Source organism: Anopheles stephensi, chromosome 3 (assembly GCF_013141755.1).
Source record: "Anopheles stephensi strain Indian chromosome 3, UCI_ANSTEP_V1.0, whole genome shotgun sequence".
In the NCBI taxonomy this organism is placed as follows: Eukaryota; Metazoa; Arthropoda; class Insecta; order Diptera; family Culicidae; genus Anopheles; species Anopheles stephensi.
Genome location: NC_050203.1, coordinates 46095065 through 46122122, shown reverse-complemented (window position 1 = coordinate 46122122; position 27058 = coordinate 46095065). Strand labels below are relative to the sequence as shown.

The window sequence follows — 27058 nt, the reverse complement described above, 5'->3', positions numbered from 1 at the left end:
CTAGGTTTGGCCAAATTGCATTTTATGCAATTCCTCGCATTCATTGCTAAAATGCCCACGATTTGAAGGAATGGAGCCTAAGGATCGCTATCGTTTCGCGATGACCGCGCGTTTATGCATAAATTGCTTACGCGAGAATCATATGGCTCGTGATTGTCCGTCGCACTACAAATGCCGGTATTGCAATTTGGCACACCACACAAAACTGCACTTCGCACCGAATAGCCCTAGTTACACCGCTCCGCCACATCCCACACACAACACCGCTAACGATCACACGGCCACCGATAACACACAACGCACATTTGCAGCAGCAGCACTACAGCAAGCACCCGAGCAGGTATTGCTCCAAACTGCTGTGGTGAATATTATTGATAATTTTGGAATTGCTCAGCCTGCGCGCGCGAGTCGACAATTTGATAGCGAATCTTTCAGCGCGCGATATTTGTACCAAGAACTGGAAGATACCGCCTGGCATCAATTTAGCAGATCCGATGTCCGATAAATCTGCTCCCGTTGACATCATTCTCGGCGCTCGTCATTACCATGCATTATTTGAGAATGCAACTCAGTCTCGTTCCGCACCTCATCAACCCGTCATGATTAATAGTGCTTTCGGTTGGGTAATGACCGGTACTACAGCTGATCAGAATGTGTCATCTAAAACCCATCCTACCACTTCGTATTCAATCGTCTGTATGGCATCATTGGAGGAATCCCTACAACAATCGTCACCAGTTACTTCATCCGCGATCACACCTACATTCCTGGAAGCAGCTAAACTCGCATTATGCAAGCTGGCGCAACAAGAGGAGTTTTCATCGGAGATCCGGCTGCTGAAAAAAGGGGAAACTGTAGGGCGGCGCTTGAATCCATTCCTCGATGAAGAAGGAATAATGCGAGTGGGTAGCCGATTGAAGCTTGCACAGCTTCCCTACCAGTTCAAACACCCTATCCTACTTCCCAAGAAACATCCGTTTGCTCGTCTCATCGCATACCACTTTCATGAAAAGCTGATGCATGGCGGGCGAAGACTATTACTTTCCCAGATTTGAGAAGAATATTGGCCGTTCGAAGGACGGAGATCAGTGAAATGTGTAGTCCGTAATTGTTTTCGTTGCATACGACAGGATCCCGCCCTAGTGCAACAACAAACCGGCCAACTTCCGTATCAACGCATCACTCCGAGCCGGCCGTTTTCTGTTACTGGAGTGGATTACGCCGGCCCATTTTGTCTTAAGCCGACGTACAAGAGAGCTGCCGCTGCCAAGTGTTATTTGTTTTTGTTCGTTTGTTTTGCAACCAAGGCGGTTCACCTGGAGCTGGTCAGCGATCTCACCACTGCAGGGTTCTTGGCCGCTTTACACTGCTTCACAGCCCGGCGCGGGCTTCCGTCGGATATGCACTCCGACAACGGGATAAATTTTGAAGGTGCGTCACACGAGCTAAAAGAATTATTTGAGTTATTTCAGAGTGAGCAACAGCAAAACATCATCGCAACCAACTGCTCTGACATGGGGATTACCGGTCACTTTACTCCACCTAAGGCTCCACATTTCGGTGGATTGTGGGAGGCTGCGGTAAAGACAGCCAAACGACATCTCTACCGGCATCTGGGCAGCTAGAGGCTGTCTTACGAAGGTTACAGCACCGTTCTTCAGCAGATAGAAGCGGCGATGAACTCGCGTCCTTTGCTGCCGATGACGGATGACCCGAACGATTTGGCCGCGCTTACTCCTGCGCACTTCCTGATCGGTACTTCCATGTACGCCATCCCCGTTCCCGTCTACACGCGCCTGACGAACTACACTTTGGATGAACTACAAACCTGGCAATTACTCGTGCAACGTTTCTGGAAGCATTGAACTACTGAGTATCTGCAGGAAATGCGGAAGGACAATAAGGTTGCGGTTCGGTGCGAAATCGTTCCCGGCAGACTGGAGATCAGTCTGATGTACGTCTTGCGTTCCTGGCAGTTTTGGCGCCCAGTTACGCCAGACGTACATCGGGATGCGGAGAAGGCTGAGGAGAGCCCGAACGGAGGAGCAACGCGACGAGAGGCGGCCGGCCTATACTGCAGCAAGGGCAGCGTTTGACCAAGCGGTCAAGTGCAGTAAAAAGGCCTGTGCAGACAAGCTTTCTGAACCGCTGCAGCAATGGGACCCCAGCAAGCTTCGCCAAACCGTCGGGGAACGCTTTCCGGACCGGCCGCCTATGGAGCGGCCAACATTTGAAGGATTGACCGGTCAGCGGGACACGGAGCGGGATCCAGTAACCGAAGAGGAGCTGTTGAGCATTGCCCAATCGCTCAACCCACAGCGTGCCCCTGGTGACGACAACATCCCGAACGTGGCTTTCATTACAGCGATGACGGCCTTTCCCAGTGTCTTCAGGAGAACGTTCCAGCACTATATTAATTCCGGCCACTTCCCGGACGAGTGGAAGAGGCAACGGTTGATGCTGTTCGTTGCGGAACTACTCTGCCAAACGCACACTTCACTACGCGACGAATGAGCACCGCAGGGTTCGTTTTTCGGGGCCAACACTGTGGAACGCCATGTACAGCGCGTTGTCGCGAGGCTGGCAGGATGTACTCACTCGCACGAGCTTTCTTTCGTGCATTCGGTAACTGAATGGAGCGGAGCGTGTGTTTTGTGTTGATGTTGTTATGACTTTCTGTCTCAAATTGCACATGAGAAACTCGGCAGGCAAATCTCTGTTCGCCTACTAGACGACGACATTAGACAATTACAGTTTGAATTGTAACACATCTCGGCACACATTCGAAACCATTCCTTCCATTGGAATAATTAATAAGTAAAAGTCAGGCATGCTTTGAAATCATTATTTATCAAGCTGAAGTGTGCAACAGACACGCTTTTTCCACTGCGCCTCTCCCCGTTCCGTATTTTGTCGAAAATGGAGATCGGAAACCGTCCTGATGATACGTTCCTGCAGCACCTGACGATTGGACTGAAGAAGACGCTGAACAAGCTTCCGCGAGTGAGCAATGTGACGATCGATGACCATGGACCATGCAAAACGGCAGACCTAACGGCTTGTGAAAACAAGAACGGAGTACTTATGCCAGACGATATGAAGCGTTTCTACATGTCGACCGATGGGTTTCAATCGAGCTGGACTTACAACTATTCGAAGCGCGAAAAATTACGTGTAGGCCACCTGTACATACCGAAACTGACGCACATCCGGAACCTCGACCTGGACGGACCGGGGGGAACTATGTTCGAGCTCGATTGCATAGGGGACATGGGGTTCGTTTTTCTGGTGTACAAGACGCATGGTACAACCCGTCCGGAAATTTATCTGTTGGAAATGGGATCGTTAAGGTGGACTCTGTTGGCGGACTCCTTCACCACATACTTACGCATGTGCATCGTGCATCTCGGGCTACCATGTTGGCAATTAGCCTTTGCCAGCTGTGGCCTGCCAGGGTGGGCTGAACAGCTATTTCTGGTGCTGGCTCCACATTTGCTACTGCACAAGGACGAAATGCCAAGACCGAGGAGGGCGCCGGTATACCAACGAGTGCAGCCCCCGTACAATGTGCTAGATCCGGCTGTATTTCGGACCACGGTACGACGCAAGCGCTCGGCAAACAAATAGACAACGACCAACCAGAACGAAAAGAACGAGGTGGCCAAGGAGCCATGGACCATTACTTTAGACCATTACTCATTTAAATCAAAAGGACAATAAATAGCGCACTGCACGGCCACTGTTTCAATCGCATAGAAATGTAGTTTCATTTCCATCTTAAGCTAGCTTTCTTTTCTTCCCATTCCCATTCCCATTCCCATTCCCATTCCCATTCCTTTTTTCCAGAGACCAGCTTTGCCCGTGAGCAATGCAACGCACATGGTTTGGTCTGTTAATTGTACACAGTTTACGAATGTATCGAAGGATCGAATAGAAATGATTCACAAACTGCACCAACCACCACCCAGAAGCGGGTTCCTTGACTGTGTTTTACCCGTAGCAGCAAATGGGCACCTGAGCAATACACAGTGCTGGAAAGATAGCATTGGCCAGTATGAAAGCGGATCGTTTATAACGCGTGATTGAATACGCGCGTGTTTGGAGCACTACTGTAAGGCAAAACTAACAACGACGCCGGCGTTTCGCGATGATGGGAAAAGGTGCGCCAGTGGGAATGATGGCTTGTACAGCGCTCAGAAATGCTAGTATTGTTCGCTGCATGAGATAAACCCGATCAACGCGGTCAGGTTTGTATGGCCGATCGGTTTATAGGGCAGTGTTGAACATTGGTGTTTTTTTCACAACTACCCCCAGGCTAGACTAAAATCGACGGCGATGGGAACAGGAGTGCCAATGGGAATGATGGCTTGAACAACGCGTACTGCTGCTACAAATGCTGCTCGCTGCATGAGATAACACCGACCGAGCGCGGTCAGGTTTATAAGGCCGATCGTTTTCTAAGGCAGTGTTGAATACGCGCGATGTGTGCACAATTACCGCCAGGCAGGACTAACAACGACGGCGGTGGGAAATGGAATGCCAATGGGAGTGATGTGGTTGTTTGTGCAACGTGTACTTCGGTGCCTTCACTGGTGCTGGTAGCTTTCTGTTTTACAAACGCTCGCTTTCTGCACAACTTGGTCAAATGCAGAAGAAGGAAAATATAAAACAGAAACACTATCGGTCGACCGCAACTGGTTGAATCTCTCTCTCTCTCTCTCTCTCTCTCTCTCTCTCTCTCTCTGTCTTTCTCAAGCTAAACAAGTGCACCACGAACACAAACATAGCCACGCACGAATTAGCTATCCTTACTATTGTAGCGACCTTGGCTGGGCTGCAATGATTTCGAGCGGCGGGGAGTTGTACGGCGGCTATTTGTCCGGCGGCGAGTTTGAACGGCGTCTAACGACAGCGGAGACGAGAAGAAAGCCACGACAAACTACAAAGAGAACGATACGAAGATTTTCGGGGGGGATCGAAGGATCGAAAGAAGAATCGCGCTTTCTCTTAGCTGGTGACGGCCTTAATGTGCGGATCGTGTGGATCAATATAATAAACAGATGTACTGTAGTTAACATATAAATTAACATTGGTTGTTTCATTGCCTATGCATGTCCATAGGCAACGACATAGTTTAATAAAAAAGAACAATGTCACTTATCGTCTGGAACCGTCGTCGTTGGCCTAAATAAACGCGTCCTCAAGGCGAAAATGCTCGCCTGCATTAAACGTCGGGTGTGTCCTAAAATATCATTTCATACCCACGCGTCCAATAAACATGCAGCTAAGGAGTTAGGAGGCACAATTAACGAGCCCGGTACAAGATAAGAAAAACATTTACAGTACCCAGCATGTCCAAATAAATCGAAGCTTAGACAAGCGTAGTTTAGTTAGGACGAACGCGACGCGTACCTAAACAGGTACAGCCTCCCACGTAGGATCTCACTAACACACTTCACCAATACAATTAACATAGTTAGCATAAAAGGACCCTTATATTTGTCAGCAAACTTCACTTGCAATCTTAAACCTTAACGCGACAGCTCATCATCCGATCTCCAGGCTTGTGCGAGAAGCGAAGAAGTTTTGTTAGTATTGTAATCGGAGCACAGCTTTATATCTACCGCAAGGAACCAGCTGCATGCAGGGAATCGAGTGCGACGAAAATCCGAGCGACTACAACACGAACATGTTTACGGTTGGAAGAACGACGGCGGCGGCGCAGACAAGCACTGGGCATGGAGAGCAACAGGCAACGGAGATCAGGTGGGCTTCTCGATACTTCAACAAGGAGCTGTTCGTCGTGATGATGGAGTGGTTAGACATCCATGATCGAACCCTGATGGCGGATGAGCTGACGCAGGCGATGACGACTGCCTGCGACGCAACAATGCCGCGATTGCCGGCAGTCAGAGGGGCACGACGACCGGTGTACTGGTGGACCGACGAGATTGCCCAGTTACGCCAGACGTACATCGGGATGCGGAGAAGGCTGAGGAGAGCCCGAACGGAGGAGCAACGCGACGAGAGGCGGCCGGCCTATACTGCAGCAAGGGCAGCGTTTGACCAAGCGGTCAAGTGCAGTAAAAAGGCCTGTGCAGACAAGCTTCCTGAACCGCTGCAGCAATGGGACCCCAGCAAGCTTCGCCAAACCGTCGGGGAACGCTTTCCGGACCGGCCGCCTATGGAGTGGCCAACATTTGAAGGATTGACCGGTCAGCGGGACACGGAGCGGGAACCAGTAACCGAAGAGGAGCTGTTGAGCATTGCCCAATCGCTCAACCCACAGCGTGCCCCTGGTGACGACAACATCCCGAACGTGGCTTTCATTACAGCGATGACGGCCTTTCCCGGTGTCTTCAGGAGAACGTTCCAGCGCTATATTAATTCCGGCCACTTCCCGGACGAGTGGAAGAGGCAACGGTTGATGCTGTTCGTTGCGGAACTACTCTGCCAACACTGTGGAACGCCATGTACAGCGCGTTGTCGCGAGGCTGGCAGGATGTACTCACTCGCACGAGCTTTCTTTCGTGCATTCGGTAACTGAATGGAGCGGAGCGTGTGTTTTGTGTTGATGTTGTTATGACTTTCTGTCTCAAATTGCACATGAGAAACTCGGCAGGCAAATCTCTGTTCGCCTACTAGACGACGACATTAGGCAATTACAGTTTGAATTGTAACACATCTCAGCACACATTGGAAACCATTCCTTCCATTGGAATAATTAATAAGTAAAAGTCAGGCATGCGTTGAAATCATTATTTATCAAGCTGAAGTGTGCAACAGACACGCTTTTTCCACTGCGCCTCTCCCCGTTCCGTATTTTGTCGAAAATGGAGATCGGAAACCGTCCTGATGATACGTTCCTGCAGCACCTGACGATTGGACTGAAGAAGACGCTGAACAAGCTTCCGCGAGTGAGCAATGTGACGATCGATGACCATGGACCATGCAAAACGGCAGACCTAACGGCTTGGGAAAACAAGAACGGAGTACTTATGCCAGACGATATGAAGCGTTTCTACATGTCGACCGATGGGTTTCAATCGAGCTGGACTTACAACTATTCGAAGCGCGAAAAATTACGTGTAGGCCACCTGTACATACCGAAACTGACGCACATCCGGAACCTCGACCTGGACGGACCGGGGGGAACTATGTTCGAGCTCGATTGCATAGGGGACATGGGGTTCGTTTTTCTGGTGTACAAGACGCATGGTACAACCCGTCCGGAAATTTATCTGTTGGAAATGGGATCGTTAAGGTGGACTCTGTTGGCGGACTCCTTCACCACATACTTACGCATGTGCATCGTGCATCTCGGGCTACCATGTTGGCAATTAGCCTTTGCCAGCTGTGGCCTGCCAGGGTGGGCTGAACAGCTATTTCTGGTGCTGGCTCCACATTTGCTACTGCACAAGGACGAAATGCCAAGACCGAGGAGGGCGCCGGTATACCAACGAGTGCAGCCCCCGTACAATGTGCTAGATCCGGCTGTATTTCGGACCACGGTACGACGCAAGCGCTCGGCAAACAAATAGACAACGACCAACCAGAACGAAAAGAACGAGGTGGCCAAGGAGCCATGGACCATTACTTTAGACCATTACTCATTTAAATCAAAAGGACAATAAATAGCGCACTGCACGGCCACTGTTTCAATCGCATAGAAATGTAGTTTCATTTCCATCTTAAGCTAGTGTTGCGAACGCGACAGCGCTAGGGACAGAGGAAGGTAACCTTGGGCATAATCAAACCAAATCTTGATTAAACATGTTGCATGACAGGAACAATTCTTTCGATAGAATGTCCCACGCACCGAGAAGATTTCAGCTTAGGCAGCAAATCAGCGCGGATAAAGCATAAGCAGCGCGCGACCAATGTTTACGATACAGTGTGTTGTACACAACGCCTTTAGCGCGGTGCTAGAGCATCGAAAAATTTTACAGAACAATGCGCGCCTCAACATACGCGTTCAGCGCGATTAACGTTTACATTACAGCATGTGACAAACGGCAAGTGCGTCCAGCGCGATGAACGTTTACATTATGTGAAACGCAAGTTTTCCCGATCAATGAACAAACATTATTTCATGGATTTGAACTGGTGGTTTGCGACCACGATAGAGAGTTAAACTTTAGCATAATGCTGCGTTAGCATAAAAGATACGTAAACACAAGCTGGAAAGGAAATAGTTAAACAAGAAAGAATGATCTTTCGTCTCGTTCTTAGGTACCCCAAAATTTTTATATAAGGAATCAACTTATTCAATAAAGAGGACACAATTCTTAACCGGCGAACCGAACACTCCGTAAGAGTTTCAGGGTTCTTTCCAGGCACGAGATCCGAAATAATCCTTCCCTCCGGAGAACGGATTCGACCCCTCAGCGGTGTCTACCACTCCGACGGAAATTACTAGGAATAGTTATTGTGAGAACCCTCCGGATATCTCCCCTTGCTCCCCTCCGAAGACCGGATCCGACACCTCAGCGGTGTCTACCACTTCGTCGGAAGCTAGGAGAGAAGCCAGTGTCCAGGCGTTGGTCAGCGGAAGATTCGACCTCGTCCTCCCTACAGAATTCGGGCCGGTGCTCTATTAGTACCTACTGCTCCGTCGGAGGAATTGGAAGAATCGCGATCGCCCCTCCCATCAGGTCCACTTTTGGAAGATCGCCCGGTAATCCGGGAATGAAGCCACTGTGCGAGGTTCGTTGCATCCGTCGATTCAACGCCCGAAGTAAGGTGCGCGACTTCTTTTCCGAATCGGCCATACCTTCGCGTGGCCGGTTCACCAACGGGGACGTTTTACGTCCCCTGTTGTTCCCGTAGCAACAACATTCCCAACAGTACCGAAATTCACCCTTGATAGCAGGATGATGAAGAGCTTACACTTCCCTTTACCACGATCCGGTTCGAAGGACCAAAAATGTGAGAAATATTCGCGAAACTGGTGAAATTTTCGCGGTAAAATTCGTTGTAAAGTGAAAATTCATCTTTATTTTCCTGGTTGTCGATTCGTGTAGCGTCAAGCAGTGTGTGTTTACATTATCTATGTGTGTTCTGTTGTCTTAGTTCGAAAATTTAAATTCATTTAATATTTCGTAATCTAAACTAGCAGTAATTCTCACATCCTCTGATCCCGGTGATTTGAGTTCGCGTAGTTCTTGTCGAATCGATGAAACGCATGGAGTCCTCAAACCCTCTCACCCACTCTGCGAACTCCGGGTAGCGCGTCTCCCCCGTATTGCATTTCGGATACTGCGTGACGGTCGTAGCGCCATTTTCGTCTTTGGCCTCCATCAGTGTTTGTATCTCTCGTTCGAGCTGCAGCATTCGACGCCTACGCGATTCGCAAGCCCCCTCGCGGTCTTGATTCGCACCGTGATGTGACACGTTTATCAGGGAACTCACCGCCTTATTCCGCACTCGTTCACGAGACGCAGCATCACTTATTTTGGGAATGGTGCTCCTCGGAGTGCTTCCTTCGGACGGCGTGGCAGCTTCGCGCAATGTTCCTGGCGTGGACGATATATGGCACGGCTCGATGAGAACGTCTTCACGTTCCGTCTCCGTGCCTCCGGTCTTCGAGTCCTCCATCCTTCGCATACGACACGTTTCTAGCTGGTCGATTTTCTCGTTCCACTGATTTTTTGTTTTCCTTTATACACGCGCGCGCAACTTACTTCGTTTGCCGCTACACGAACGAGTGTTAAACTAAACGTTTAAGGCTGGTGTCACTAAGGGTGCTTTTTCGCGATGACGTCGCTCACTTTTGGTTGTAGGTAGTAATTTTTTGAAATGTTGAAACGAGGTTGAATTTTTTAGAAATATTTAACTTGCGGAATTCAAAAAAATTAGTACACTTCGTTTCAACTTAGGTTCTTGACTGATCCTGCTGATTCTCGTCGGGAAGGCGCGACCTCCCTTTTTCCGATCATTCTTCTTTACTTTCAAACTGACAGATCGTTGGGAGCCCTACCAAGGTGTATGTATTTAGAAGGTGAATTTTTATCGATTTGACAGGGCGACATTTTAGTCGAGTTATGTCAGAGTTTGTTTACAAAAACATATGGTATGGGGCTACCAACATGAACAAACAGCCTCGATTCTCAGTCCCTTGAGCAATTTCGCTAATTTATGGGTCATCTTTGCATATTAAGAGTTGTCCCACAGAAGATTCACGATATTTGGTTGCATTTTTCGTCAAAAAATCGCAAGCGATACCACCACCGGCGCCTCCTCCGATGCTGCTCTCACTCTTCTCAATACCCTTCCCCTCGATCACCCCGGAATTGTTATGTCAGGTCGAGAAATGTCAAATTGCTCTAAACAACTCTACCTTCTATATCTACATACCTTGAGCCCTACACAGTTTCCAAAGCATAGCATGTCTTTTGCTTCATTCCGTTCTCTTGTATTGTCTTCCTTGTCCTAATGTGTTTCGTTCCGTGCATGACATTTTAGTTGTACGGTTATTTTTTATTTTATTGTATCAGACGCTAATGGAAAGCCCTCGAGGCAACCAGTTTAAAATAAACAATAATAATAATAATAATAATAATAATAATAATTGAAGACGATCGATGCGCTTATGATGAGCATTCATGATTGATCTAATAAGCCGGGGCCGAAAAGGAACCGATTGTGAACGAGTACCTACGTTACTAGAAAACAAGTGCGTGAAGATGAAGAACTCGAATGCTCACGGCCTCTAGAAGCCCACAATTATTTACAATCCTATTTCTTCCTATTTTTTACTAATCCTAGTTCTACGTTTAGATGTAAATGGCCAGGCTGAAGCAAGCATAAACACGCTACACGCATTGCATTAAGTTTTATTATAATTTATTAATATTTGGTCATCTTTGTTAGTCCTGGTCATAGCAATACGGCCAGGCCGTTCTTTATGAATAAAAAAAAAATATTTGGTCATCTTTGTTCAGCGACAATCATGAGCAGCAAATAGCAAATTTGGAACAAATTTATTAAGCAACACAGTTTCGATCAAAATGGTCAGTCAAAATGGTAGGACATAGGCCCGTTCACATGGCAATGACGGCAATGACGGGAACCAATATCCCAGAAATGTGCATTTCTCAGTGGGTTCTATGATACGCTCAGTGACTACTAAGATTCGCGACATCAACAATCAGGGTTTTCAATTGGCTTGTGTTGTGAGGTCTGTGGAGGGAAATGATAGATTCGGAATTTGTAATTCATTTTAGAGTAGTTTAGTTCGATTTCAGTGTTGGAAATAGTTTAAGCTAAAAGATAACTTTTGCATACTTTTAGATGTAGAATTTTTAAACGAATCAACACCTTCCTATACCGAGGAGACGCTATTCTTAGAGACACAGGATTACGAGCTTCATTTGAGTGAATTGGAAGCTGCCAATTGGAATGATGCCACAGTAAAGGTATCTGAAGAATTCGCGGAGTTGCGGATCGATGTGTGTTGCAATAGCTATCAAACGTCGTATTCAGATTCCAAATTCGAAGAGAGTTATAATTATGTTTTCTGCCCTATTTATAAACTTTCTTATGATTGTCCCCCACGCGAGCGACACTAATCCCTACTCACTGTATCCTTGAAATATTTCATGCATCATAAACTTGACGAAACTAGCTTTCGTGAAGTAGATTTGACGTCTAAGCGTAAACATACTCCCCCCATGACAGAATGTTATAACAAAATAACTAACACGCGGTACTAACAGGACGGATTCGCAACAGGTAAAACGCAAATTTTCGTAACAGGACGCTTGACTCCCTTTGCCGTTTTCCGCTTCACTATACGAGTAAGCTGATCCTCTCCAGGGTGTACATCAACGATGGGCGTCAGTGGCCAGCGGGTGATGGGGAGGGAGTCGTCCACAAGGATGGCCAGTCTGCCGGGAACGATTTCGCACCGAACCGCATCCTTGTTGTCCTTCTGCATTTCCTGCAGATACTCAGTGGTACAATGCTTCCAGAAACGTTGCACGAGTAATTGCCAGGTTTGTAGTTCATCCAAAGTGTAGGTCTTCAGGCGCGTGTAGTCGGGAACGGGGATGGCGTACATGGAAGTAACGATCAGGAAGTGCGCAGGAGTAAGCGCGGCCAAATCGTGCGGGTCATCCGTCATCGGCAGCAAAGGACGCGAGTTCATCGCCGCTTCTATCTGCTGAAGAACGGTGCTGTAAGCTTCGTAAGACAGCCTCTAGCTGCCCAGATGCCGGTAGAGATGTCGTTTGGCTGTCTTCACCGCAGCCTCCCACAATCCACCGAAATGTGGAGCCTTAGGTGGAGTAAAATGCCAGGTAATCCCCATGTCAGAGCAGTTGGTTGCGATGATGTTTTGCTGTTGCTCACTCTGAAATAACTCAAATAATTCTTTTAGCTCGTGTGACGCACCTTCAAAATTTATCCCGTTGTCGGAGTGTATATCCGACGGTAGCCCGCGCCGGGCTGTGAAGCGGTGTAAAGCGGCCAAGCGACCACCTGCAGTGGTGAGATCGCTGACCAGCTCCAGGTGAACCGTCTTGGCTGCAAAACAAACGAACACACACAAATAACATTTGGCAGGGGCAGCTCTCTTGTACGTCGGCTTAAGATAAAATGGGCCGGCGTAATCCACTCCAGTAACAAAAAATGGCCGGCTCGGAGTGATGCGTTGACACGGAAGTTGGCCGGTTTGTTGTTGCACTAGGGCGGGATCCTGTCGTATGCAACGAAAACAATTACGGACTACACATTTCACTAATCTCCGTCCTTCGAGCGGCCAATATTCTTCTCGAATCGGGGAAAGTAATAGTCTTCCCCTGCCATGCATCAGCTTTTCATGAAAGTGGTATGCGATGAGACGAGCAAACGGATGTTTCTTGGGAAGTAGGATAGGGTGTTTGAACTGGTAGGGAAGCTGTGCAAGCTTCAATCGGCCACCCATTCGCATTATTCCTTCTTCATCGAGGAATGGATTCAAGCGCCGCAGAGGTGAGCGCCGCCCTACAGTTTCCCCTTTTTTCAGCAGCCGGATCTCCGATGAAAACTCCTCTTGTTGCGCCATAATTGCATAATGCGAGTTTAGCTGCTTCCAGGAATTTAGGTGTGATCGCGGATGAAGTAAAGGTTGACGATTGTTGTAGGGATTCCTCCCTACAGGGAAATTATCAATAATATTCACCAAAGCAGTTTGGAGCAATACCTGCTCGGGTGCTTGCTGTAGTGCTGCTGCTGCAAATGTGCGTTGTGTGTTATCGGTGGCCGTGTGATCGTTAGCGGTGTTGTGTGTGGGATGTGGCGGAGCGGTGTAACTAGGGCTATTCGGCGCGAAGTACAGTTTTGTGTGGTGTGCCAAATTGCAATACCGGCATTTGTAGTGCGACGGACAATCACGAGCCATATGATTCTCGCGTAAGCAATTTATGCATAAACGCGCGGTCATCGCGAAACGATAGCGATCCTTAGGCTCCATTCCTTCAAATCGTGGGCATTTTAGCAATGAATGCGAGGAATTGCATAAAATGCAATTTGGCCAAACCTAGCTTGCAAGTACCAAAACTAGCTTGACGCGGAAAGGTTATTCGCCGTGAGTGACTCAGTTCGTGACCCTGTGACGTATGATGGTTGTTTACTAACAACGTCTCCAATACACGCATACGACGGTGCAGGAATGTAATCAAACTGTCGTAACTAGGATCTGTGTTGTGAGATGCGTGCTCTTCAATGTTATAATTGGCAATTTAGTGCATAGTAGGTGCTCAGGTATACTGCCCCAAGAGTCCGTTTCTTCTCCTAAGTGTTGCAATATTTTTTTGTGCCTCTCAAATTCATCCACAAGATGGTGCAGTGTTGTAACGCTCTCCTTTTGAGCAGCCGGAATGGCAAACATTGCCTGCAAATGGCGTTTTTTCAGCAAATACTCATTATAGTATCGCTCCGCCAAAGTGTTCCAGGCTAACGCATAATTAGCTGCGCTTATGGTGATTGATTCTATCACCTGAGCCGCTTCTTCTTTCACTGCGACGCGCAAATAATGGAACTATTGTATCGCTGGTAGATCGCCGTTGTTATGAATCAAGCACTCAAATGTGTCGCGGAACGTCAACCATTGCATATAGTCGCCTGTGAATTCGGGCAGCGCGATGGTGGGCAGCTTGATGCCCTTAAGTGGGTTCGATCCAGTGCTCGGGTGCGCGGTAGGAGCAAGCTTTGCCTGCAGTTGAGATTGGACATGAATCAATCTGTCCTCGAAATTCTCTCGTAATGAAGCATTCTGCGTTGTTTCTTCCACCGTGGAAGCGGAATCCTCCAACTCTTGTCCAACACTCTCTAGGTCCTTGCATAATGTTTCGAATTTCCTTAAACGAACCTCCACCTCTACTTGATCCCGTGCGTGAATGAAAACATCCAAAAATTTCACGTACCGCGTAAGGGACGCCAACAAAATTGTCCGACGGGACGCCAAAACAACGGGCGGTACGGGCATTGTGCAATCGTATGTGTGTGTGTGTGTGTGTGTGTGTGTGTGTGTGAGTGGGTGACCTGCAGTGTAATGCGTGATGCGGCAAAAACAGCTGTACGGTGCACGAAAATCCAAACCAAATGTGGTACGACACAGAAAACGGTGAACGATGGGTCGATCAAACTCGCGAAAAACACCAGAAATTCGAGCTATATATCCTGCTCAGGGCCTCCAGAAACCCACAATTATTTACAATCCTATTTCTTCCTATTTTTTACTAATCCTAGTTCTACGTTTAGATGTAAATGGCCAGGCTGAAGCAAGCATAAACACGCTACACGCATTGCAATAAGTTTTATTATAATTTATTAATATTTGGTCATCTTTGTTGAGCGACAATCATCAGCAGCAAATAGCAAATTTGGAACACAGTCTCGATCAAAATGGTCAGTCAAAATGGTAGCTTACACAGTTACTTCAAAAGGCCCGTTCACATGGCGATGACAATCTTGCCCTGCTCGATTAGACGCTGTGGTACGACCCATAAGCTGTCGGCCATGCCTAGGAGCACGTTGGTGAGCTGACAACACTGGGCAACCATCTGTGTTTGCGCTCCCATATCGTCCTTGTGGTCTGGTGGATGCACAAATCTGCAAATCAAAGCATGGGAGTTGTAATTTGAATCCGTGAAGGGTGAAGATGACAGACTATCGGCGCTTACGTTGGTGGGAAGAACGAGGGCGCAATGATCGTTGCCACGTTATGTTGGGACATTCGGTTCAGGTGTTGCTGCTCCACTACGCGTCGGAAGAAATGCAACAGCGCGCGCAGTGTGTTGCGATTTTCGTGCGGCAGTAGTTGGCAAAGCACCGTCAGCGCTTTACACTGATCGTGTGGAGGTAAAACTAAAGGGAAAGTAATAGAAAACTCGTCAGTCAGCTCACTCGTTAAGCTTTCCCTACTACTAAAATCCGCCCGCAACTTACCGTTCGTTTGAAGGAAAAGGTGCACCAGATCGTTGGTCAAGAGTGGCTGCGACAAGTCCCTTAGCCAACGCTTCAATAGCGAGCTGAGATCATGCACACCCGCTTCCTTAATCAGCGGATCGATCTTTTCCGGTTTGCGGTAGAAATTGTGCTCGATCTCATTGTACAGGGCGTCGATCTGGATGGAAAAGGGAGTCGAACAATGGGATGAGACTGATCTCCGTAGCGCCACCATCACACCATCACGACCAAACCTACCCTCTGTTTGTTTCCCGATACTCGCAAAATGCCTTCCTCCCTAGCACCGCGCACTGCCAGCTCGGACAGTATGACCTGCAGCACTAGCGGTACCAAGGTCACGGTCGTATCCTTTCCGGTGAATACCTGCTGGTCGCGGTGAATAAGTGTATTCAGCGACACACCAAAGACACCGTTGCCTTTCTCCTTGCGCGTTGGCTTAAACGGTTTCTGTCTGACCGGGGATACGCGATGCTTGTCGAAGAGGGATTCCAGCTCGAGCCACAGAAGCGGTTGCAGCCGCTTCTGTTCATCCTCCGATAACTGGTCAATGTCGATTTGGCAAGGTTCGCGGGCCGTTTCCGATCGCTGGCCAGGCCACTGGTCTACTGCCGTCAAAACCGTCTCATCGGTCGTGCTGTCGAACCTGACTCCAAATACGTCCCGTACATCCCGTTTGTTTGTCGGTCGGTTGCGCGTGCAGTAGAGCGCCACGCGCTGTATTCGTGATCGTTTTCTGTTCTGTATCGGAGCTAGGTTTGTCGCTGACTGCTCGCGAGCCTGTCGTATGGAAAGGGAACGATAAAGAAATCAAGTAAGAGATACAGAAAACTTCATCGGAGGTCTTGTCAACAAGGTAACCTTAAGCATCTTTTGCAAATATGTGAGGCTTTCATCCGTGATGGGTGAATAGCTCACACAACACCCATCATCGTCCGCTTTGTACGCTTTCAAAGAGAAAGTCTATAAAAAAATAGAATTAATCCGATATGTTGAACGAACGACAACGGCTCACAACAATGGTGGATCGGTTAAGGGATGTTTACCCTTTTCGATTGTCTTCCTAGCAAGCACAAAAGAGCTTTTATCGCCATCGTGCCGTAAAACGTCTGAACTGGATCACGATTGAAAAATGATTAACCTCGTTACCATCGCATGCATTAACATCAATGACTACTCGAACCAATATCCCAGAAATGTGCATTTCTCAGTGGGTACTACGATACGCTCAGTGACTACTAAGATTCGCGACATCAACAATCAGGGTTTTCAATTTGCTTGTGTTGTTAGGTCTGTGGAGGGAAATGATAGATTCGGGAATTGTAATTCATTTTAGAGTAGTTTAGTTCGTTTTCAGTTTTGGAAGTAGATGAAGCTAAAAGATAACTTTTACATACTTTTGGATGTGGAATTTTTAAACGAATCAACACATTCCTATACCGAGGAGACGCTATTCTTAGAGACACAGGATTACGAGCTTCATTTGAGTGAATTGGAAGAAGAAGCAGACGAAGAAGAAAATGCCGACGAAGACAATGATGGAGAGGATCTGGACGATAAAGACAATCCCGACATTGGTCAGATGAACGGTGAAGAATGTCATCAATCAATACGGCGGCTGTTAAGAATCCTAAATGCGAAAACGGATCTGAATTTGCCCACCAAAGATCCCCCCACTTTATTGGGCACCCTTCGTAACCGTGCAACGATGTCTAATATTGGAGAAGGAAAATGTTGGTACCACGGAATTAGTCATGCTTTAACGAAGGAGCTACAGTAAGTAAATTAATGCATGACGCGATAAACTGTTCACTTGCACGTTGTAAGCAAATCATAACCATTTTTTCTTACAGAAAATATACAAACGTACCAGATCATCTTCATTACGACATTAATATTGACGGCCTCCCTCTGCATAAAAGGTCAAAAACGCATATTGTTGAAGATAGTAGGAGAGCCATTTGTGCCTGTACTAATCGTCGGAAGCTATTGCGGTGAATCGAAGCCGTAAAGCAATGAGCCGTTCCGACGTCCGTTGGTTGAGAAGATAAATTCTTTGCAAACAACGGGTCTGCAGTTGAATGATGCCACAGTAAAGGTATCTGAAGAATTCGCGGAGTTGCGGATAGATGTGTGTTGCAATAGCTATCAAACGTCGTATTCAGATTCGAAATTCGAAGAGAGTTATAATTATGTTTTCTGCCCTATTTATAAACATTCTTATGATTGTCCCCCACGCGAGCGACACTAATCCCTACTCACTGTATCCTTGAAATATTTCATGCATCATAAACTTGACGAAACTAGCTTTCGTCAAGTAGATTTGACGTCTAAGCGTAAACATACTCCCCCCATGACAGAATGTTATAACAAAATAACTAACACGCGGTACTAACAGGACGGATTCGCAACAGGTAAAACGCAAATTTTCGTAACAGGACGCTTGACTCCCTTTGCCGTTTTCAGCTTCACTATACGAGTAAGCTGATCCTCTCCAGGGTGTACATCAACGATGGGCGTCAGTGGCCAGCGGGTGATGGGGAGGGAGTCGTCCACAAGGATGGCCAGTCTGCCGGGAACGATTTCGCACCGAACCGCAACCTTGTTGTCCTTCTGCATTTCCTGCAGATACTAAGTGGTTCAATGCTTCCAGAAACGTTGCACGAGTAATTGCCAGGTTTGTAGTTCATCCAAAGTGTAGGTCTTCAGGCGCGTGTAGTCGGGAACGGGGATGGCGTACATGGAAGTACCGATCAGGAAGTGCGCAGGAGTAAGCGCGGCCAAATCGTTTGGGTCATCCGTCATCGGCAGCAAAGGACGCGAGTTCATCGCCGCTTCTATCTGCTGAAGAACGGTGCTGTAACCTTCGTAAGACAGCTTTAGCTGCTCAGATGCCGGTAGAGATGTCGTTTGGCTGTCTTCACCGCAGCCTCCCACAATCCACCGAAATGTGGAGCCTTAGGTGGAGTAAAGTGACCGGTAATCCCCATGTCAGAGCAGTTGGTTGCGTTGATGTTTTGCTGTTGCTCACTCTGAAATATCTCAAATAATTCTTTTAGCTCGTGTGATGCACCTTCAAAATTTATCCCGTTGTCGGAGTGTATATCCGACGGAAGCTCGCACCGGGCTGTGAAGCGGTGTAAAGCGGCCAAGAACCCTGTAGTGGTGAGATCGCTGACCAGCTCCAGATGAACCGTCTTGGCTGCAAAACAAACGAACACACACAAATAACATTTGGCAGGGGCAGCTCTCTTGTACGTCGGCTTAAGATAAAATGGGCCGGCGTAATCCACTCCAGTAACAAAATCGGCCGGCTCGGTGTGATGCGTTGATACGGAAGTTGGCCGGTTTGTTGTTGCACTAGGGCGGGATCCTGTCGTATGCAACGAAAACAATTACGGGCTACAGCTTTCACTTATCTCCGTCCGTCGAGCGGCCAATATTCTTCTCAAATCTGGGAAAGTAATAGTCTTCCCCTGCCATGCATCAGCTTTTCATGAAAGTATTATGCGATGAGACGAGCAAACGGATGTTTCTTGGGAAGTAGGATAGGGTGTTTGAACTGGTAGGGAAGCTGTGCAAGCTTCAATCGGCTACCCACTCGCATTATTCCTTCTTCATCGAGGAATGGATTCAAGCGCCGCCCTACAGTTTCCCCTTTTTTCAGCAGCCGGATCTCCGATGAAAACTCCTCTTGTTGCGCCAGCTTGCATAATGCGAGTTTAGCTGCTTCCAGGAATGTAGGTGTGATCGCGGATGAAGTAACTGGTGACGATTGTTGTAGGGATTCCTCCAATGATGCCATACAGACGATTGAATACGAAGTGGTAGAATGGGTTTTAGATGACACAACCGAAAGCACTATTAATCATGACGGGTTGATGAGGTGCGGGACGAAGCTGAGTTGCATTCTCAAATAATGCATGGTAATGACGAGCGCCGAGAATGATGTCAACGGGAGCAGATTCTTCGGACATCGTATCTGCTAAATTGATACCAGGCGGTATCTTCCAGTTCTTGGTACAAATATCGCGCGCTGGAAGATTCGCTATCAAATTGTCGTCTCGCGCGCGCAGGATGAGCAATTCCGAAATTATCAATAATGTTCACCAAAGCAGTTTGGAGCAATACCTGCTCGGGTGCTTGCTGTAGTGCTGCTGCTGCAAATGTGCGTTGTGTGTTATCGGTGGCCGTGTGATCGTTAGCGGTGTTGTGTGTGGGATGTGGCGGAGCGGTGTAACTAGGGCTATTCGGCGCGAAGTACAGTTTTGTGTGGTGTGCCAAATTGCAATACCGGCATTCGTAGTGCGACGGACAATCACGAGCCATATGATTCTCGCGTAAGCAATTTATGCATAAACGCGCGGTCATCGCGAAACGATAGACATCCTTAGGCTCCATTCCTTCAAATCGTGGGCATTTTAGCAATGAATGCGAGGAATTGCATAAAATGCAATTTGGCCAAACCTAGCTTGCAAGTACCAAAACTAGCTTGACGCGGAAAGGTTATTCGCCGTGAGTGACTCAGTTCGTGACCCTGTGACGTATGATGGTTGTTTACTAACAACGTCTCCAATACACGCATACGACGGTGCAGGAATGTAATCAAACTGTCGTAACTAGGATCTGTGTTGTGAGATGCGTGCTCTTCAATGTTATAATTGGCAATTTAGTGCATAGTAGGTGCTCAGGTATACTGCCCCAAGAGTCCGTTTCTTCTCCTAAGTGTTGCAATATTTTTTTGTGCCTCTCAAATTCATCCACAAGATGGTGCAGTGTTGTAACGCTCTCCTTTTGAGCAGCCGGAATGGCAAACATTGCCTGCAAATGGCGTTTTTTCAGCAAATACTCATTATAGTATCGCTCCGCCAAAGTGTTCCAGGCTAACGCATAATTAGCTGCGCTTATGGTGATTGATTCTATCACCTGAGCCGCTTCTTCTTTCACTGCGACGCGCAAATAATGGAACTATTGTATCGCTGGTAGATCGCCGTTGTTATGAATCAAGCACTGAAATGTGTCGCGGAACGTCAACCATTGCATATAGTCGGCTGTGAATTCGGGCAGCGCGATGGTGGGCAGCTTGATGCCCTTAAGTGGGTTCGATCCAGTGCTCGGGTGCGCGGTAGGAGCTAGCTTTGCCTGCAGTTGAGATTGGACATGAATCAATCTGTCCTCGAAATTCTCTCGTAATGAAGCATTCTGCGTTGTTTCTTCCACCGTGGAAGCGGAATCCTCCAACCCTTGTCCAACACTCTCTAGGTCCTTGCATAATGTTTCGAATTTCCTTAAACGAACCTCCACCGCTACTTGATCCCGTGCGTGAACGAAAACATCCAAAAATTTCACGTATCGCGTAAGGGACGCCAACAAAATTGTCCGATGGGACGCCAAAACAACGGGCGGAACGGGCATTGTGCAATCGTATGTGTGTGTGTGTGTGTGTGTGTGTGTGTGTGTGTGTGTGTGTGTGTGTGTGTGTGTGTGTGTGTGTGTGTGTGTGTGTGTGTGTGTGTGTGTGAGTGGGTGACCTGCAGTGTAATGCGTGATGCGGCAAAAACAGCTGTACGGTGCACGAAAATCCAAACCAAATGTGGTACGACACAGAAAACGGTGAACGATGGGTCGATCAAACTCGCGAAAAACACCAGAAATTCGAGCTATATATCCTGCTCAGGGCCTCCAGAAACCCACAATTATTTACAATCCTATTTCTTCCTATTTTTTACTAATCCTAGTTCTACGTTTAGATGTAAATGGCCAGGCTGAAGCAAGCATAAACACGCTACACGCATTGCAATAAGTTTTATTATAATTTATTAATATTTGGTCATCTTTGTTGAGCGACAATCATCAGCAGCAAATAGCAAATTTGGAACATAGTCTCGATCAAAATGGTCAGTCAAAATGGTAGCACATAGGCCCGATCACATGGCAATGACAATCTTGCCCTGCTCGATTAGACGCTGTGGTACGACCCATAAGCTGTCGGCCATGCCTAGGAGCACGTTGGTGAGCTGACAACACTTGTCAGCCATCTGTGTTTGCTCTCCCATATCGTCCTTGTGGTCTAGTGGATGCACAAATCTGCAAATCAAAGCATGGGAGTTGTAATTTGAATCCGTGAAGGATGAAGATGACAGACTATCGGCGCTTACGTTGGTGGGAAGAACGAGGGCGCAATGATCGTTGCCACGTTATGTTGGGACATTCGGTTCAGGTGTTGCTGCTCCACTACTCGACGGAAGAAATGCAACAGCGCGCGCAGTGTGTTGCGATTTTCGTGCGGCAGTAGTTGGCAAAGCACCGTCAGCGCTTTACACTGATCGTGTGGAGGTAAAACTAAAGGGAAAGTAATAGAAAACTCGTCAGTCAGCTCACTCGTTAAGCTTTCCCTACTACTAAAATCCGCCCGCAACTTACCGTTCGTTTGAAGGAAAAGGTGCACCAGATCGTTGGTCAAGAGTGGCTGCGACAAGCCAACGCTTCAATAGCGAGCTGAGATCATGCACACCCGCTTCCTTGATCAGCGGATCGATCTTTTCCGGTTTGCGGTAGAAATTGTGCTCGATCTCATTGTACAGGGCGTCGATCTGGATGGAAAAGGGAGTCGAACAATGGAATGAGACTGATCTCCGTAGCGCCACCATTCACCATCATGACCAAACCTACCCTCTGTTTGTTTCCCGATACTCGCAAAATGCCTTCAGCGGATCGATCTTTTCCGGTTTGCGGTAGAAATTGTGCTCGATCTCATTGTACAGGGCGTCGATCTGGATGGAAAAGGGAGTCGAACAATGGAATGAGACTGATCTCCGTAGCGCCACCATCACACCATCACGACCAAACCTACCCTCTGTTTGTTTCCCGATACTCGCAAAATGCCTTCCTCCCTAGCACCGCGCACTGCCAGCTCGGACAGTATGACCTGCAGCACTAGCGGTACCAAGGTCACGGTCGTATCCTTTCCGGTGAATACCTGCTGGTCGCGGTGAATAAGTGTATTCAGCGACACACCAAAGACACCGTTGCCTTTCTCCTTGCGCGTTGGCTTAAACGGCTTCTGTCTGACCGGGGATACGCGATGCTTGTCGAAGAGGGATTCCAGCTCGAGCCACAGAAGCGGTTGCAGCCGCTTCTGTTCATCCTCCGATAACTGGTCAATGTCGATTTGGCAAGGTTCGCGGGCCGTTTCTACGGGTTTCGCGGGATGGTCTACTGCCGTCAAAACCGTCTCATCGGTCGTGCTGTCGAACCTGACTCCAAATACGTCCCGTACATCCCGTTTGTTTGTCGGTCGGTTGCGCGTGCAGTAGAGCGCCACGCGCTGTATTCGTGATCGTTTTCTGTTCTGTCGCGGAGCTAGGTTTGTCGCTGACTGCTCGCGAGTCTGTCGTATGGAAAGGGAACGATAAAGAAATCAAGTAAGAGATACAGAAAACTTCATCGGAGGTCTTGTCAACAAGGTAACCTTAAGCATCTTTTGCAAATATGTGAGGCTTTCATCCGTGATGGGTGAATAGCTCACACAAAACCCATCATCGTCCGCTTTGTACGCTTTCAAAGAGAAAGTCTATAAAAAAAAATAGAATTAATCCGATATGTTGAACGAACGACAACGGCTCACAACAATGGTGAATCGGTTAAGGGATGTTTACCCTTTTCGATTGTCTTCCTAGCAAGCACAAAAGAGCTTTTATCGCCATCGTGCCGTAAAACGTCTGAACTGGATCACGATTGAAAAATGATTAAACTCGTAACCATCGCATGCATTAACATCAATGACTACTCGAACCAATATCCCAGAAATGTGCATTTCTCAGTGGGTACTATGATACGCTCAGTGACTACTAAGATTCACGACATCAACAATCAGGGTTTTCAATTGGCTTGTGTTGTTAGGTCTGTGGAGGGAAATGATAGATTCGGGAATTGTAATTCATTTTAGAGTAGTTTAGTTCGTTTTCAGTTTTGGAAGTAGATGAAGCTAAAAGATAACTTTTACATACTTTTGGATGTGGAATTTTTAAACGAATCAACACATTCCTATACCGAGGAGACGCTATTCTTAGAGACACAGGATTACGAGCTTCATTTGAGTGAATTGGAAGAAGAAGCAGACGAAGAAGAAAATGCCGACGAAGACAATGATGGAGAGGATCTGGACGATAAAGACAATCCCGACATTGGTCAGATGAACGGTGAAGAATGTCATCAATCAATACGGCGGCTGTTAAGAATCCTAAATGCGAAAACGGATCTCAATTTGCCCACCAAAGATCCCCCCACTTTATTGGGCACCCTTCGTAACCGTGCAACGATGTCTAATATTGGAGAAGGAAAATGTTGGTACCACGGAATTAGTCATGCTTTAACGAAGGAGCTACAGTAAGTAAATTAATGCATGACGCGATAAACTGTTCACTTGTACGTTGTAAGCAAATCATAACCATTTTTTCTTACAGAAAATATACAAACGTACCAGATCATCTTCATTACGACATTAATATAGACGGCCTCCCTCTGCAGAAAAGGTCAAAAACGCATATTGTTGAAGATAGTAGAAGAGCCATTTGTGCCTGTACTAATCGTCGGAAGCTATTGCGGTGAATCGAAGCCGTAAAGCAATGAGCCGTTCCGACGTTCGTTGGTTGAGAAGATAAATTCTTTGCAAACAACGGGTCTGCAGTTGAATGATGCCACAGTAAAGGTATCTGAAGAATTCGCGGAGTTGCGGATAGATGTGTGTTGCAATAGCTATCAAACGTCGTATTCAGATTCGAAATTCGAAGAGAGTTATAATTATGTTTTCTGCCCTATTTATAAACTTTCTTATGATTGTCCCCCACGCGAGCGACACTAATCCCTACTCACTGTATCCTTGAAATATTTCATGCATCATAAACTTGACGAAACTAGCTTTCGTCAAGTAGATTTGACGTCTAAGCGTAAACATACTCCCCCCATGACAGAATGTTATAACAAAATAACTAACACGCGGTACTAACAGGACGGATTCGCAACAGGTAAAACGCAAATTTTCGTAACAGGACGCTTGACTCCCTTTGCCGTTTTCAGCTTCACTATACGAGTAAGCTGATCCTCTCCAGGGTGTACATCAACGATGGGCGTCAGTGGCCAGCGGGTGATGGGGAGGGAGTCGTCCACAAGGATGGCCAGTCTGCCGGGAACGATTTCGCACCGAACCGCAACCTTGTTGTCCTTCTGCATTTCCTGCAGATACTAAGTGGTTCAATGCTTCCAGAAACGTTGCACGAGTAATTGCCAGGTTTGTAGTTCATCCAAAGTGTAGGTCTTCAGGCGCGTGTAGTCGGGAACGGGGATGGCGTACATGGAAGTACCGATCAGGAAGTGCGCAGGAGTAAGCGCGGCCAAATCGTTTGGGTCATCCGTCATCGGCAGCAAAGGACGCGAGTTCATCACCGCTTCTATCTGCTGAAGAACGGTGCTGTAACCTTCGTAAGACAGCCTCTAGCTGCTCAGATGCCGGTAGAGATATCGTTTGGCTGTCTTCACCGCAGCCTCCCACAATCCACCGAAATGTGGAGCCTTAGTGGAGTAAAGTGACCGGTAATCCCCATGTCAGAGCAGTTGGTTGCGATGATGTTTTGCTGTTGCTCACTCTGAAATAACTCAAATAATTCTTTTAGCTCGTGTGACGCACCTTCAAAATTTATCCCGTGGTCGGAGTGTATATCCGACGGTAGCCCGCGCCGGGCTGTGAAGCGGTGTAAAGCGGCCAAGAACCCTGCAGTGGTGAGATCGCTGACCAGCTCCAGGTGAACCGCCTTGGCTGCAACACACACACAAATAACATTTGGCAGGGGCAGCTCTCTTGTACGTCGGCTTAAGATAAAATGGGCCGGCGTAATCCACTCCAGTAACAAAATCGGCCGGCTCGGTGTGATGCGTTGATACGGAAGTTGGCCGGTTTGTTGTTGCACTAGGGCGGGATCCTGTCGTATGCAACGAAAACAATTACGGGCTACAGCTTTCACTTATCTCCGTCCGTCGAGCGGCCAATATTCTTCTCAAATCTGGGAAAGTAATAGTCTTCCCCTGCCATGCATCAGCTTTTCATAAAAGTATTATGCGATGAGACGAGCAAACGGATGTTTCTTGGGAAGTAGGATAGGGTGTTTGAACTGGTAGGGAAGCTGTGCAAGCTTCAATCGGCTACCCACTCGCATTATTCCTTCTTCATCGAGGAATGGATTCAAGCGCCGCCCTACAGTTTCCCCTTTTTTCAGCAGCCGGATCTCCGATGAAAACTCCTCTTGTTGCGCCAGCTTGCATAATGCGAGTTTAGCTGCTTCCAGGAATGTAGGTGTGATCGCGGATGAAGTAACTGGTGACGATTGTTGTAGGGATTCCTCGAATGATGCCATACAGACGATTGAATACGAAGTGGTAGGATGGGTTTTAGATGACACATTCTGATCAGCTGTAGTACCGGTCACTACCCAACCGAAAGCACTATTAATCATGACGGGTTAATGAGGTGCGGGACGAAGCTGAGTTGCATTCTCAAATAATGCATGGTAATGACGAGCGCCGAGAATGATGTCAACGGGAGCAGATTTGTCGGACATCGGATCTGCTAAATTGATGCCAGGCAGTATCTTCCAGTTCTTGGTACAAATATCGCGCGCTGGAAGATTCGCTATCAAATTGTCGACTCGCGCGCGCAGGATGAGCAATTGCGAAATTATCAATAATATTCACCAAAGCAGTTTGGAGCAATACCTGCTCGGGTGCTTGCTGTAGTGCTGCTGCTGCAAATGTGCGTTGTGTGTTATCGGTGGCCGTGTGATCGTTAGCGGTGTTGTGTGTGGGATGTGGCGGAGCGGTGTAACTAGGGTTATTCGGTGCGAAGTGCAGTTTTGTGTGGTGTGCCAAATTGCAATACTGGCATTCGTAGTGCGACGGACAATCACGAGCCATATGATTCTCGCGTAAGCAATTTATGCATAAACGCGCGGTCATCGCGAAACGATAGCGATCCTTAGGCTCCATTCCTTCAAATCGTGGGCATTTTAGCAATGAATGCGAGGAATTGCATAAAATGCAATTTGGCCAAACCTAGCTTGCAAGTACCAAAACTAGCTTGACGCGGAAAGGTTATTCGCCGTGAGTGACTCAGTTCGTGACCCTGTGACGTATGATGGTTGTTTACTAACAACGTCTCCAATACACGCATACGACGGTGCAGGAATGTAATCAAACTGTCGTAACTAGGATCTGTGTTGTGAGATGCGTGCTATTCAATGTTATAATTGGCAATTTAGTGCATAGTAGGTGCTCAGGTATACTGCCCCAAGAGTCCGTTTCTTCTCCTAAGTGTTGCAATATCTTTTTGTGCCTCTCAAATTCATCCACAAGATGGTGCAGTGTTGTAACGCTCTCCTTTTGAGCAGCCGGAATGGCAAACATTGCCTGCAAATGGCGTTTTTTCAGCAAATACTCATTAGAGTATCGCTCCGCCAAAGTGTTCCAGGCTAACGCATAATTAGCTGCGCTTATGGTGATTGATTCTATCACCTGAGCCGCTTCCTCTTTCACTGCGACGCGCAAATAATGGAACTATTGT

General features: G+C 47.5%; 3 protein-coding genes across 3 annotated transcripts; 2 read left to right on the top strand and 1 right to left on the bottom strand.

Moving 5' to 3' along the window:
• Positions 1–13689: 13689 nt before the first annotated feature.
• LOC118511144 lies at positions 13690–14894 on the bottom strand. The gene is made up of 2 exons (XM_036053873.1): positions 14771–14894; positions 13690–14396 (listed from the first exon to the last, which is right to left on the bottom strand). Exons 1-2 carry the CDS (start codon positions 14785–14787, stop codon positions 14021–14023), a joined length of 393 nt encoding a protein of 130 aa, XP_035909766.1. The 5' UTR covers positions 14788–14894; the 3' UTR covers positions 13690–14020.
• A 1259-nt stretch (positions 14895–16153) lies between these two features.
• LOC118511143 lies at positions 16154–17660 on the top strand. Its single transcript, XM_036053872.1, has 2 exons — positions 16154–17223; positions 17301–17660. The coding sequence occupies exons 1-2, from the start codon at positions 16817–16819 to the stop codon at positions 17443–17445; spliced, it is 552 nt and encodes a 183-aa protein (XP_035909765.1). The 5' UTR covers positions 16154–16816; the 3' UTR covers positions 17446–17660.
• Positions 17661–23359: 5699 nt separating this feature from the next.
• Positions 23360–24350, top strand: LOC118511140. Its single transcript, XM_036053870.1, has 2 exons — positions 23360–23835; positions 23913–24350. Exons 1-2 carry the CDS (start codon positions 23429–23431, stop codon positions 24055–24057), a joined length of 552 nt encoding a protein of 183 aa, XP_035909763.1. The 5' UTR covers positions 23360–23428; the 3' UTR covers positions 24058–24350.
• Positions 24351–27058: the final 2708 nt, after the last annotated feature.

Excerpts from the sequence above, each read along its gene's own strand:
- LOC118511143 (XM_036053872.1), top strand. The coding sequence starts at position 16,817 with ATGAAGCTAAAAGATAACTTTTACATACTTTTGGATGTGGAATTTTTA. Across the intron at positions 17,224-17,300 it reads GCTTTAACGAAGGAGCTACA|AAAATATACAAACGTACCAG; the intron begins GTAAGTAAATTA and ends TTTTTCTTACAG.
- LOC118511140 (XM_036053870.1), top strand. The coding sequence starts at position 23,429 with ATGAAGCTAAAAGATAACTTTTACATACTTTTGGATGTGGAATTTTTA. Across the intron at positions 23,836-23,912 it reads GCTTTAACGAAGGAGCTACA|AAAATATACAAACGTACCAG; the intron begins GTAAGTAAATTA and ends TTTTTCTTACAG.